The sequence below is a fragment of the Schistocerca nitens genome, chromosome 4 (genome assembly GCF_023898315.1).
Source record: "Schistocerca nitens isolate TAMUIC-IGC-003100 chromosome 4, iqSchNite1.1, whole genome shotgun sequence".
In the NCBI taxonomy this organism is placed as follows: domain Eukaryota; kingdom Metazoa; phylum Arthropoda; class Insecta; order Orthoptera; family Acrididae; genus Schistocerca; species Schistocerca nitens.
The window spans coordinates 402,821,950-402,836,828 of NC_064617.1; the positions used below are offsets into that span (position 1 = coordinate 402,821,950).

Consider the following 14,879-nt stretch of genomic DNA (forward strand, 5'->3'; position numbering starts at 1 on the left):
TCAGAGGATCGAAACCTCTTCAGAATGGCATTGCGCCCTCCTCGGCTCTGGAACAACAGTGGAACAGTGTAACACATTGGACACCATTTTGGGTGGCAGTCCGACGCCGTTTATTACGGCATGGGTTACGTGCACAATGTCCACTTCTCTGCATACCTTTGAGGACTGTGCAGAAACTGCTAGACGGTAATCGTGTGTGGAACGATGTCACTGGGGACGGAAATAGCATCAGGTGTCCGCAGCTCGTGGTCGTGCGGTAGCGTTCTCGCTTCTCGCGCCCGGGTTCCGGGGTTCGATTCCCGGCGGGGTCAGGGATTTTCTCTACCTCGTGATGACTGGGTATTGTGTAATGTCCTAAGGTTAGTTAGGTTCAAGTAGTTCTAAGTTCGAGGGGACTGATGACCATAGTTGTAAAGTCCCATAGTGTTCAGAGCCATTTGAACCATTTTTTGGCATCAGGTAGTGTTTTCAGATGAATTCAGTTTCTGTTTATTTGAAAATGATGACCGCATTTTGTTTCGTCGCAGACAAGGGGAGCGGCATCACCATGACTAAATTCGCACAAGACATACACTAACAACTCAAGGCCTTATGGTGTGGGGTGCTATTGGGTACAACCACAAATCACAGTTGGTGCATTTCCAGGGCACTGTGATCAATGTGATCTACGTGAATGACGTTCTGCGACTCGTAGCCATACCATTTCTGCACAACACCCCTGACGCCATTTTTCAGCAAATCAATGCATGACCACATGTTGCCGCTCAAACACGTGCCTTCTTGGTGTTACAGGATGTCAGCCTTTTGCCCTGGCCCATCAGTTGTGTTGCCAATCGAAAATGTGTGGAATATGGTGAAATGATAGGTGCAGTGCTGTGACCCAATGAAAACTACCACAGATGAACTTTGTAACCAGGTGAATCCAGCATGGATGTCTATATCACAGGTTGACATTCTCGCCTTATTTGCATCGGTGCCATCACACATGGAACAAGTTACCAGGTCCCATGGCGGACCCTGTGTTAACTAGGCAACAGGACAAATGGTGAACTCAGGTGACTGAAATGCTAATTATTTCTGCAGAACATATTAATGTACATGCCTGTGAATATGAACGTCCTATCTCATTCGTTCAACGTGATTTGTTTTCTCTGAACATGAGTGTATATCGCTCACAGATACTTACTACATCACATAAAACACAGTACACAGAAGCACACCTGTTTACGTAAGTTGGACATATTCTAAACAGTGAAAATCAGCTTTAAACGGCCGTTTAGTAGCGGTTCCAAATTCAATGAAACCGACAGCAACCGGGACAGCAGTGTGCTGATCATGTGCCCCTCAATACCGCATCCGACTACACCACTGGCAAAGGGTGACACGGCAGTCGGTGCCTTTTACTAATGGTTTTTGTACGAGGTGCATTCAAGTTCTAAGGCCTCTGATTTTTTTTCTCAGGACTGAAAAGAGATAGAAATATGCGCATTGTTTTAAAATGAGGCCGGGTTCATTGTCAATACGTCCCAGAGATGGCAGCACCGTACGGCAGATGGAATTTTACCGCCAGCGGCGAGAATGAGAACTGTTTTAAATACTTAAAATGGCGACGTTTTCCTTACTTGAACAGCATGCAATCATTCGTTTTCTGAATTTGCGTGCTGTGAAACCAACTGAAATTCATCGACAGTCGAAGGAGACATGTGGTGATGGAGTTATGGATGTGTCGAAAGTGCGTTCGTGGGTGCGACAGTTTAATGAAGGCAGAACATCGTGTGACAACAAACTGAAATAACCTCGGGCTCGCACAAGCCGGTCTGACGACATGATCGAGAAAGTGGAGGGAATTGTTTTGGGGGATTGCTGAATGACTGTTGAACAGATCGCCTCCAGAGTTGGCATTTCTGTGGGTTCTGTGCACACAATCCTGCATGACGACCTAAAAATGCGAAAAGTGTCATCCAGGTGGGTGTAATGGATGAGACGTGGATGCCATTTTTCAATCCAGAAACAAAGTGCCAGTCAGCTCAATGGAAGCAAACAGATTCACCGCCACCAAAAAAATTTCAGGTAACCACCAGTGCTGAAAAAATGATGGTGTCCATATTCTGGGACAGCGAGGGCGTAATCCTTACCCATTGCGTTCCAAAGGGCACTACGGTAACATGTGCATCCTACGAAAATGTTTTGAAGAACAAATTCCTTCCTGCACTGCAACAAAAACGTCCGGGAAGGGCTGCGCGTGTGCTGTTTCACCAAGACAATGCACCCGCACATCGAGCTAATGCTACGCAACAGTTTCTTCGTGATAACAACTTTGAAGTGATTCCTCATGCTCCCTACTCACCTGACCTGGCTCCTAGTGACTTTTGGCTTTTCCCAACAATGGAAGACACTCTCTGTGGCCGCACATTCACCAGCCATGCTGCTATTTTCTCAGCGATTTTCCAGTTGTCAAAACAGACTCCTAAAGAAGCCTTCGCCGCTGCCATGGAATCATGGCGTCAGCGTTGTGAGAAATGTGTACGTCTGTAGGGCGATTACGTCGAGAAGCACCGCCAGTTTCATCGATTTCGGGTGAGTAGTTAATTAGAAAAAAAATCGGAGGCCTTAGAACTTGAATGCACCTCGTATCTTACCATATGATATAAAAACACTTCAAATAATCTTTGTAGCTGTGGGAGACTTACACTGAGGTGACAAAGATCATGGGATAGCGATATGCATATATACAGCTGACGATAGTATCGCGTACACGAGGCACAAAAGGGCAGTGCATTGGCGGAGTGGTCATTCGTACTCAGGTGATTCATGTGAAAAGGTTCCCGATGGGAATCAACAGAATTTGATCACGAAATTGTAGTTGAAGACATTATATTTGGGAAAGCGTTAGGGAATTCAGTATTCTTAGATCCACAGTACTAAGTATGTACCGAGAATACCAAATTTCAGGCATTGCCTCTGACGACGGACAGCACTGCGGCCGACGGCCTTCACTTAACGACTGAGAGCAGTGTGGCGTTTGCAAAGAGCTGTCAGTGCTAACAGACGAGAAATACTGTCTGAAAAAACCACAGAAATCTATGTGGCACGTACGACGAACATATACGTTAGACAGTGCGACATATCTGACGTTAATGGGCTATGGCAGCAGACGGCCGACGCGTGTGTCCCTGCTAACAGCATGACTCGCCTGCAGAGCCTCTCCTGGGCTCGTGACCATACCGGTTGAACCCTAGATGAGTGAAAAACCGTGGGCTTTTCAGACGTGTCCCGATTTCAGTTTGTGAGAGCTGTTGGTAAACCAGAGTGTGGTGGTCCCAGCGGAGGTTCGAGTCGTCCCTCGGGCATGGGTGTGTGTGTTTGTCCATAGGATACTTTAGGTTGAGTAGTGTGTAAGCTTAGGGTTGATGACCTTAGCAGTTAAGTCCCATAAGATTTCACACACATTTGAACATTTTGAACCAGAGTATGGCACAGACCCCTCACAGCCATGGAGCGACGATGTCAACAAGACACTGTGCAAGCAGGTGGTTACTCCATGATGGCGTCGGCTGTATTTACGTGGAATTAACTGCGTCCTCTGGTCCAGCTGAACCGATCATCGACTGGAAATGGTTACGCTCGGCTACTTCGAGACAATTTTCAGCCATTCATGGACTTCATGTTCCCAAACAAAGATGGAATTTTTTATGGATAGCAATGCGCCATGTCACCAGGCCACAATTGTTCGCGATTGGTTTGAAAAGCATAATAGAGAGGTCAGTTCGTGTAAAATATCCTGCAGCGGCAACGCTTTCGCTGTTATAGACGGCTGTAGAGCCATCATGGCTCAGCATTTCTGCACAGTATTCCCATTCACTTGTTGAGTCCATGCTGCAATACACCGGCCTAAAGGAGGTCCGACATGATGTTGAGAGTTATCCATGATCTTTTTCACCACAACGTACACGCAAGACATTAAATGTGCGATTGTTCCTTAGCAACTATCGATCAGTCTATACCTTATCGTAAAGATAGAAAAATAGCTAACAATAGGTTACTTTGCATGCATATCCAAGGAATTCATGTGCACAATAATTACCAAGTAAACAATATACGGAGCGATTCCTATTACTGCTGCGACAAAAGCCCACTCTATAGCTGAACCAATCTGTCTAATACACGTAGGATGGATCTCCATACTCTGCAGTACGTTTGTGAAGAGGGACATTACGCAGAAGAACTTGAGGAACGCAGCTGCGGTTGTCACAACCCAGTGAGGCCCAGATACTGGAACAGAGAAAAATGTTTAGTCACATTTAATATATTTTGAGTGAATTCGGTGACTTCTAATTAGATCTTACTGACAGTAGTGAGAATACATCTGCCATTAGCAGAGACTGAACGTCTTCCTGTCGACAACAGAAGTTTTACCACATTTTAGCATATTACAAACTAATAACATGAACTCCATTGCGTTGTGACGCAATAATGTAAACGTCTCGGCTGGTGAAGCTGCATCTTCAAATTAAGAAAAATCGTTAGTGGTTATCAGTAACGAGTTTTATGTTGTAAATGAGTAGAAATGGTTCAAATGGCTCTGAGCACTATGGGACTTAACATCTGAGGTCATCAGTCCCCTAGAACTCAAAACTACTTAAACGTAACTATCCTAAGGACATTACACACATCCATGCCCGAGGCAGGATTCGAACCTGCGACCGTAGCGGTCGCACGGTTCCAGACTGAAGCGCCTAGAACCGCACGGCCAGTAAGACTGCAGATTGTAGTAATCGGGACCAAAGAAGTTAAGAAAGCTTCAAGAAACGGAAGTGGCAGTGGACTAATAAACAAAAAGAAAAAAAGTTAGAATGGTCGCTGATAGAAGACAGTTGTTGGCAACTTGTCTTCTAAATAATAATAATAATAATAATAATAAAAACAGCCGTCCGTTACTGCTCTGAAACAGCAGAACGCACTGGTCCAAGACCTGCAACTTCAGATTTCTTGAGCGACAGCGGTATGATTTAACTTGTCACTAAGTTCCAGGGTCAACTTCTTGAATTCTACTGAGAAAAACGTTTGTTTACTCACAGCTGTTATAAACTGCTCAGGTGACCAAGAATACGCGGCTTACTTGTGTTCGCCTTATGTTACCACAGATGATTATTCCGATCCCTATAACATTTCATTCCTGGCCACACCCATGGGTTCATCCTCTTGGCTATGGTGGACGACAGAGAGAGTCTTCGGTACCCGATGGAAGTGTGGAGTGGACTTTGTACAGCCCAGGTATGATTGGTCATGTTTTCCATAATCCGCCGCATTTAAAAAACACGTATATGGAAAATGACAGAGTTCCGATATACGAATTAGATTAAGGATTTCTTCATGAGTTACAAAAAATATACAAGCGACGGGTTTCAGCATTGTTAATGGTTTGATAGAAGATGGTTAACAGCTATTAAATAATAGCTATTAGCTGAATCAAGTACACTATTCCGCAAAAATTAAGGACGAGACAAAGTAACAGAATGTATTAGCAAATCGGTGGAAATGAATGAAAGTCCGGGAGCATATTGCCAGAGGTCTACTAGTCTTGCGCAGGAAGCTGAACGTCACATGGCTTGGTGTCAACGTGCCAATAGAGCCAAATGGTTGGCTCCACAACTAGAGAAGTAACGGGAAAAGAAGTGTGTTGTCAACTAGCTAGCATTTATGGCGCACTATTGTAATGTTCATTACAGTATGGCCTGTAGATAACATTTGGTTGAATTCACACGGGGAAGAGTCATCGAGAAACTGGACGAAGGACGAAGTATGATGACTGTAACCCAGGAGTCTGGTATGGCTCACAGCATTGTTTAACGAGCATCGGGAGCATTCCGAACCACAGGCACTGCTGCCCAAGGGGGAGGTGGCGGTCGGCCACAGGCAACTACAGCAGTAGATAACCGTAACATTGTGTAACAAGCTAGATAGGTGGTTGCAGCTGCAACAGCATTTAACTGAAATACGAGGCACGCAGTATCACTCTCCGCAGTGGCACGGGACTGCATGGGAGGTGGTGGGGGGAGGGGGAGGGGGAGGGAGGGGAGGTGGGGATGGGGCGGGGGGCAGGAAGACTCATAAAACATTTATACTTTAAATTAAAAGAGGCTGTCTTACCTGTTATAACGACGATAATAAATATGGATATCAAGGTTGCTGCCAATAGTGAGAATGCTTCTGTAAACCTGCGCCCAAATTTGTTGCCCAAGAAATGTGCTGCTAGATTTCCTGGTAAGTCGCCAGCTCCCTGCGCCATGAACGCCAAAAATGGGTTTCCACCAAGGTTCCCAATGTTGAACATCATGCTGCACGTAGTCAGAACGCAGACACTCCTGCGGACAAAGAAAATGCGACGTTATTCTTCTGTTAAGGCTGAAACGTGCAGCGGCTCCAGGGATCCGACTTCTCAGAGTAATTCACATTGATATATGAAGATCGTTGCCTATACATGTGGTATCGATAGCTACGATGCCACGGCGTAGGTGCAAGTTCATAGGTTGGCACTGCGACACCGACACCGATGACAGCGCCCTCTAGCAGGCGCTGTGCAGGTCTACGAGGTCCGCTGCACATTATCAAGAGCAGACGGCTCGGAAACATCGCTTCAACCTCAGAGCGTGTTGGCTTGCTATTGAGACTATGTACTACTTACGACGGGTCTAAGGCTTCGCACCTCGCTGCAAAGTTATGTAACCATTTATTAACTTGTTTTTGCCGATAGTACACATCTATAATTCACACTGCAGTACCGAGAGATTTTCACCTCTTCCTTCTCCTACTCGCTTTCATCATTCGGCCAACCTTTCAGTTTTCAGGAGCAGACCCACGCGCCGCCTTCCTGACGGGATACAAAAATAGACACTGCGTTATCATTCGAGAGTAAATGTCTAATTTTTTGGAGGGTAGTTTTTGTATAGACCACTAACCAACATAAAAACACAATATGTCTTCAGAAGATGCTCTATGGGGGAAAAGTATTCTTCGTACTTCGTGATGCAAAATGACGGGAATAGAAGCAAGAGTCAGCAGCGGAATTAAAATTCCGCGCGAAAGAAAATCAGTGATCCGCTGTTGGCATTACTATCTTGAGTGAAAGTGAAGATGAACCGCAGGACTGTTAAGTGGAATGAACTGTCTAATGAGTATACACTATGGACTGAGAATAAACCGAAGAAAGACGCAAGGAATGAGGAACAGCAGAAATGGTGTTAGTGATACACCTAACATCAAAATTGGTGAGAGCGAAACTCACAAATTGAGGGCATTCTGCTACTGTGGAAGCGAAACCCGTGTCGGATGAAACAAGGAGGATATGAAAAGAGCAAGGAGGACATAAGAAGCAGACTAGCACAGCCTAAGCGGGCATTTCTGACCAAACGGCGTCTACTGCTCTGTCTGGTCACGTTTATGTGGCCACCTGTCAGAAGTCTAAGTGACAAACTTTTGCAGTGCGAGCCGCTGCGAGATGGGCAGGAAGAGTGCCAGTGAGGTTCTGGAAGGTACCGACAGGATTCTGGAGTTATACTTAGTTCAGTACCAGTGCCACCTGGCGCTAAGTTTCTCTGTTGAGGATCCGTGGCACCAACAGCCAGATTGAAGTGGTCTCACAGATTCTCGATTGAGTTTAAATCCGGGGAGTTTGGTGGCCAAGGGAGTACAGTAAACTCAGTCTGATGCATTCGAACTACACACGCACACTGCGGGTTGTGTGATACATTGCATTGTCCTGCAGGTAGATGCCATCGTACCGAGGAAAAACAAACAGCATGCAGCGGTGTACACGGTCCCGCATGGGAGATGTATACTTGTGTTGATCCATTACATCTTCTAGAATGACGAGATCACACACGATATGCCAGGAAAAAATTCATCAGATCGAAGACCCTTCTTATGATTGTTGCAGGAAGTTTGCTTTCACACTTTTGACCCCGTACAAGCCAACGGCCATCTGTCGGATGGTGCATGAAAGGCGATTAATCTGAAAAGGCCATCTGTCACCGATTAGTGGAGGCCCAGCTCTGTACTGGTGTGCATATTCCAGTCTTCGTGGCCGATGAACAGCAGTCAGAATGGGTGCATGAACAAGGCGCCTGCTGCAGAGGCCCATATGCACCAATGTTCGCTGAACGGTCGTTGAGGAGACACTGATAGCTCCGTGCTGATTTGGAGTACACATCTCTGTAAGCGTCGTTCACCCCTGTCATGTATAGTTCATGGTGCATCAAAGTTGCCTTGGCGCCAGTTGTGGATAGCGCCATTTTGCCATGCACAGCGTAGTTTAACCGTGGCGGCAAGCGTAATTTAACCGTGGCGGCAAGTGAACGATTTAGAAACATAGCCGTTTCGGAAACGCTTCCACCCTTGGCCCGAAAGTCAATGATCATGCCCTTTCGCACGCCATATATATCGCTCCGTTTTCGCATTACCCAACAATCGCATCCCACCAACAAGTTTTATATATCCTCCACTGCTAGTGCTGGCATCAGTGGCTTTTGCACATTGACGCAGAACATACGCGGTGGTCATATTAATGTGTATGGACCGTGTACTTTGAAGGTGGTCCGAACAAACCTCTGTGATTTGCAGAGTACTCATGAACATGCAGGTATAGATCATACCGGCGGTTCGCATAGGCACTGGGCTGTAATTCAGTGACTTCAGAACGAGCGACGACAAAGCGTCAAGACACCAGTTTGGCAAGAAGAATATGCACAGGTTCTTGTAAGGCAGGCTATACTACGAGAACATCGCAGGATTGTTCGGCGCGCTCTGATGAAAACACAGATGATAACAGCTAAAACCTGGGGAGAATTTAGAAGGTAGAGTGTCACCACGAACTGTCGGGAGCAAATTTATGGAAACTGGATTGAAATCACGGGTTGCCATCCATCGTTTACCGTTGACACCACACCTGAGGCAACAGAAACTGACGCGACGTAGAGCCAGAGTCAGTTGGGATCTAGAGTAGCTTTCTGCGGTGTTTCTGTGGAACCATGTGCGACGGTATTAAATAAAACAGGACTGAATTGTTCGAGGGGAGGCTGACTGATCTCCAGTATGTGGCAAGAACGGTGCATGTCGTACCCTTCACATACAAGGTGCCAAATGACGTACCCCTGCAGGATAACACAAGAGTCCACAGTGCAGTTCACACCATAAAGTCTCTGAAGAGTGTACAGATCGTTGACTGTCTGGTTTACCCATAGAACATGACTACGATGCGAAGGGAGAAAATATGCTATGATACCAGACTTCAGACAACAACTATCACGAACTGACGGAGCATGTGTTTCAGGCATGGCGAGTAATTCATCTAGATGACCTTCGAAGGCTGTTTGATTCCACATCACAAAGACTACAAGAGTGTATTCATGCCCATGGAGGGCGTACCACACATTGGTGTTGGTGATGAGCGTCAGTCACGACAAGAATGAAAATTTAATCTTTTAATAGCCTTTATTTGACGAAAAAATTCACAATGTTTCATAAATATCGGACTAATGTTTGATGGTGTAGCGCTTCCTATTTAGGTCAGCGTACAAGGTGTCCCATTTATCTTGACCACCGCAAAGAGCTTTTCGTCCAGAAACAAAATAAAAAATGTATCAAGAGGATTTTGTTTGGATACCAGGGGAACGTAAATCAGTATGGACTGAGTTTCTGCAAATCGAAGGGGACCAGGTTCGGTTCCCTGTCAATCAGGGATTTTTATCTGCCCCTTATCACTTCTTTCACCACTAGCAACGTCTGTTGATATGAAAAATGCCGAGCTGCACCGTGGTTCTGACTCCACGTTGAAATGTAGGAACTAAAGCACGGTGGTGTTTCAACAAATCTCCTGATTGATGACAAGTTTACTTCTTACTGATGTCTTTTTTAAAATGGAACACTATGTTTTGTATTCGGTAATCCTCCTCTTATCTACAACATCTGATCGAAAAGAAATTAGAAACGCCACTCATATATGGAGAATGGAATTTAGCATATCAGTCATTGCGATCGTACAATGAAGTCTTTCACGACTGAATGACTTGGATGCTGGTGAGTCTTTTATGTTGTATGATCGTGGTCCATGACATATTTTTGAACTTGGGATTAATTTAACGGAAAAGAAATGCCATGAAACTTCGTGATATATGGGAACTTGCACCGCAGGATCGGCAGCTAAGTTTTATCCCTGGCAAGGACCATCTCTGACATTCACCTTTTAAGTCCAGCCGCACCTCCTTTTTCACAGTATTTACATTGGTTGCTCTCAGATGTGCGACCCGTCAGTCAGCAAGATTCAGCAGAACCTCTAAAGGTGTCCAGCGTAACTCTGGACGAAATGTTAGGAAAGGAAAAGTTTCGTGGGCCACGACCTTACAAGGAATGTTCATCAGCAGCCAAGTGCGCCCATATCGATGGCAAGGATGGGCTCCGGTCTCCCCTACCTATCGTTGTTGTTATTGGTGTGGTCTTCAGTCCTGAGACTGGTTTGTTGCAGCTCTCCATGCTACTCTATCCTGTGCAAGCTTCTTCATCTCCCAGTACGTACTGCAGCCTACATCCTTCTGAATCTGCTTAGTGTATTTATCTCTTGGTCTCCCTCTACGATTTTTACCCTCCACGCTGCCCTCCAATACTAAATTGGTAATCCCTTGATGCCTCAGAACATGTCCTACCAATCGATCCCTTCTTCTAGTCAAGTTGTGCCACAAACTCCTCTTCTCCCCAATCCTATCAGTACCTCCTCATTAGTTATGTGATCTAACCATCTAATTTTCTGCATTCTTCTGTAGCACCACATTTCGAATGCTTCTATTCTCTTCTCGTCCAAAATATTTATTGTCCATGTTTCACTTTCATATATGGCTACACTCCATACAAATACTTTCAGAAACGACTTCTTGACACTTAAATCTATACTCGATGTTAACAAATTTCTCTTCTTCAGAAACGCTTTCCTTGCCATTGCCAGTCTATATTTTATATCCTCTCTACTTCGACCATTATCAGTTATTTTGCTCCCCAAATAGCAAAACTCCTTTACTACTTTAAGTGTCTCATCTCCCAATCTAATTCCCTCAGCGTCACCTGACTTAGTTCGACTACATTCCATTATCCTCGTTTTGCTTTTGTTGATGTTCATCTTATATACTCCTTTGAAGACACTGTTCATTTCGTTCAACTGCTCTTCCAAGTCCTTTGCTGTCTCTGACAGAATTACAATGTCATCGGCGAACCTCAAAGTTTTTATTTCTTCTCCATGGATTTTAATACCTACTCCGAACTTTTCTTTTGTTTCCTTTGCTACTTGCTCAATATACAGATTGAATAACATCGGGGATAGGCTACAACCCTGTCTCACTCCCTTCCCAACCACTGCTTCCCTTTCATACCCCTCGACTCTTATAACTGCAATCTGGTTTCTGTACAAATTGTAAATAGCCTTTTTCTCCCTGTATTTTACCCCTGCCACCTTCAGAATTATATATATATATATATATATATATATATATATATATATATATATATATATATATGTATATGTGTGTGTGTGTGTGTGTGTGTGTGTGTGTGTGTGTGTGTGTGTATGTATTCAGGTGTTGTTATTTCAAGAAAATGATTTAAAAGTCAGTATTACCCAGGTTTTTAACATGGTCGGATCTAAAAAATTTTCTACTTTCAACTCACCATTCGTCTTCCAAAATATTAAATATACACCATACCCCAGGTCTAGCCCTACACCCCCTACAAACTTTCTTTTGGGTGCCCTTGCCAGCAGCTAAGTCAGTGCAGTAATGTCTTCTTACTTACATTACGGGCACATGTAGTACAATAAGGTAGGTCTCAAAGCAGAGGTTATGTACAGCAGGTGCAGTCATTGATTAAAAACTTCTTCATTGTTTTTGTGTTATTGTGTTTTAAGGTAGGGCGTAACGCTTCTCTGAGGGAGGGAATCAACAGAGGGCGATATGCTGACAAGAACCTATCTTCCGGTTGGATATTTTTTCGTATTGCCGTGACGCTTCAGGAAACGGGAAATTCCAGCGCAAGGCAACGCAGTCATCGTATAATTCGCTCAGACGAAGCCACCGACATTACTGTTCTCGCTGTCGCTCCAATGAATCCACGCGTGAGCACACGACAGCTTGGATAAAAGACTGGCACTCCTAAAACCAATGTACATCCAACTGAAAAACGACAGCAGCTCCAGCCGTGTCATGTATACTTACAGCAAGAACGGCATAAAGTGTACATGATAGGATGGAACCGGTGTCGTATTTCAGTGTCATGTACGCTGGTGTTAGGAGTGCCAGTCTCTTGTTCAATGTGTTCACGTGTGGATTCACTGGAACGGAAACGAGAACAGTAACTTCGGCAACCTCGTCTGTGCGAGTTCGACAAAGATCGCGTCGCCTCGGGTTGAAACTTTTCTTTTCCTGAAGCGTCACAAGGCGAGAAAACAGTGGTCGGGAAGGTGGGTTCTTCGGACGTCGAGGTCTGCGTTAAAGTTGTTAAAAGGTTGAGAATATTTTTACAATTTATTACTCGATAAGTTGAAGTGAAGAAGCCCACTACTTTTACACATGGTTCGAAAGAAAGAAATCTAGAGATGGTGAGTTGGATGAACCAAAAGGCCGTGTAAATTACGCCCTCCCTCTGAACTGTTGAAGTGTTTACTTCTGCCAATAAAACAGTGTCGTCACTAAGTATAATACCAGAAAGAACAAAACAAATGGAGTATGACTGACGACGACATGTAGGGGATGGTTGCTATTGACGGGCCAACTAAAAAAATCCCCAGATATTGGAATAAATATTTTATTTTTAGCGTAACTTCAGCATTATCTTTTACATTTCACTGTAGAAGACACAGGAGTGAGAAATATTCCCAATTAATGAAATATTTGAGAAATTAAAAGGTGTATCATCGGCCCAGTCAAGGGAACTAGTTTCCTTCATCGGGTCAGGCAGTTTCCGTGAGAAGGCTACAGTGTAATAGTTGTTAAATATTACACACATCTAAATAAGTGTCAATGCATTTAATATGTTTTATTTTTAGCAGGTTTTTGTTGGCATCTGAAACCGAATAACAAATTACATGTACTCCAATCCAAGAGGGCTACTAATAGAAATGTCGTCCACGAAGGAAAAGTAAACCTAATACATCTGACTTCTTATCAAAACGCTTACAAGCTATTAAAACGTCTGTAATAAAAATCATTACTTATATTACTGTATTTTTTTCCTGGAGGCTTACTTAGGCATAAGGTTACACGGAATTCGTGGTGGTTCATTGAAGGCAGCTCGCACGGTGTTGCTTAAGAGTACCTAGTCTCCATCTTCAGCACATAACTTTAGATTGTGAATATTATGTAATGGTGTGAGTTGCTTGTACTTTCCAATGATAGCTGCAGACATTTAATCACTATTACCATATCACTACGACGTTTCAATCATGGTTACTAGTCAGTTAGAAGACCATAGTGTCAACCTTGTCTTTTTTCACTGCTGTAGTTTTTTCGTTTGACGCTTATTTCGTGAGTTATTTGGCCCGGTCATTATCAGTGGACCAACCTGTACGCAGATTTCTGTGCGATGTGTTTGGCATCTCATGAGGGATGATGTATTCCACTTAAAATGTCTACAAAGCCAAAATTGCAAAAGTGGACATAATAAAGATAATTACATGTAAATGACGAAAATATTATTTATTGAAATGAAAATTGTAGACACGTAGGGCCTATTATGAGGCAGTGACGTGAGTATTAGAAATTTATTGACATGTTGCGCATCAAAACGAAATTTGCAATAAGTATCTAAATAATCAAAGGTAGATTCCGCACGCAATACCGTGGTCGGTAGATGCGCAGACGCCAGGTCACGCCTGACGAGAGCAGCAGCGGTGAGGGGTAAGGGGCAGGTGCTGTAGCGGAAACGCGAAGCGCTGGAGGGAAAGTGCCATTCAAAACTGAAGCCTACGCTCACATTTTGTTTGTAAATATTAAGTTTGTGTCCCCTCCACGCCCACACTTGCACGGTGACCATTCAAAAGATCTGTCACCTCTGCCTTTGGTAGTGTCTAAAAAGAATTCCGCCGAAAATACTGCGATTTATTTTCGCCTGGCTTGCTAACCTTTTGTAACTTCCAGAGAAGCGTCATAAGTGGTGAATTATGAGTAAAACCTACTCATTTCTCTGGCTGCCATGTTAAAATTTGCTTCTTTTTCCGAGACACAGAGGAATTTACTCGGTCTCACCTCACTTACATGTTATGCAGAAACAATTACGAGAAAATTCTGAAACAATGGTTTATTAAGTTTGTCAAGTGAAGAAGCCAGTTGCTTGTGAAAAAGCACGTCCTCGGTACAAAAAAATGTGTAACGTCTTCACTTATGAGCATTTCTCGTTTCGTCAGCTATCGATGGCCCTTAAAAATTACATTCTCTCATCGAAAAGTGTGTAGCTAGTGTAATAACACGGTAGGTAATGGAGTTTTGCATAACAACGATATGGAAAAATACTCTCCTCTTTGCGTGCTATCATTTGCCAAAATCTCATTTCGATATCTGAAACCGTTTATGAAATTTTTGAGGAATGTTGTGGATATTTCACTCTGGCCTCATCATTGACGTGGCGCGATCTCAAATAAGTGTGCTACGTCAGGTAAATGTTCTTGAATTCGGTGATAGATAGGCACCTCTACCCAAGTCTAAAGAAAAAATCAGTATGTTAGCTAAATTTCATATGCAGCAACAAATTATGTAATAAGCCCCAAAGCAAAGGCACAGGGCTTCTGCTTTTCATCGAAAACTTTTACGAATTTCTCACAGTGTCTTGATTCCACGTGAACATCATAA

The 14,879-nt window shown here is 43.9% G+C and overlaps 1 protein-coding gene across 1 annotated transcript in view; it reads right to left on the reverse strand.

The window, feature by feature from the left end:
- LOC126251692 (solute carrier family 22 member 7-like) overlaps window positions 1-14,879 on the reverse strand; it is a 92,830-nt gene that overhangs the window by 7,685 nt on the left and 70,266 nt on the right. The window contains exons 7-8 of the mRNA XM_049952278.1: window positions 6,151-6,365; window positions 4,085-4,272 (exon numbers count right to left, since the gene is read on the reverse strand). Of these exons, the coding sequence (XP_049808235.1) occupies window positions 4,085-4,272; window positions 6,151-6,365 (403 nt within the window). The remainder of the gene's footprint in view (window positions 1-4,084; window positions 4,273-6,150; window positions 6,366-14,879) is intronic.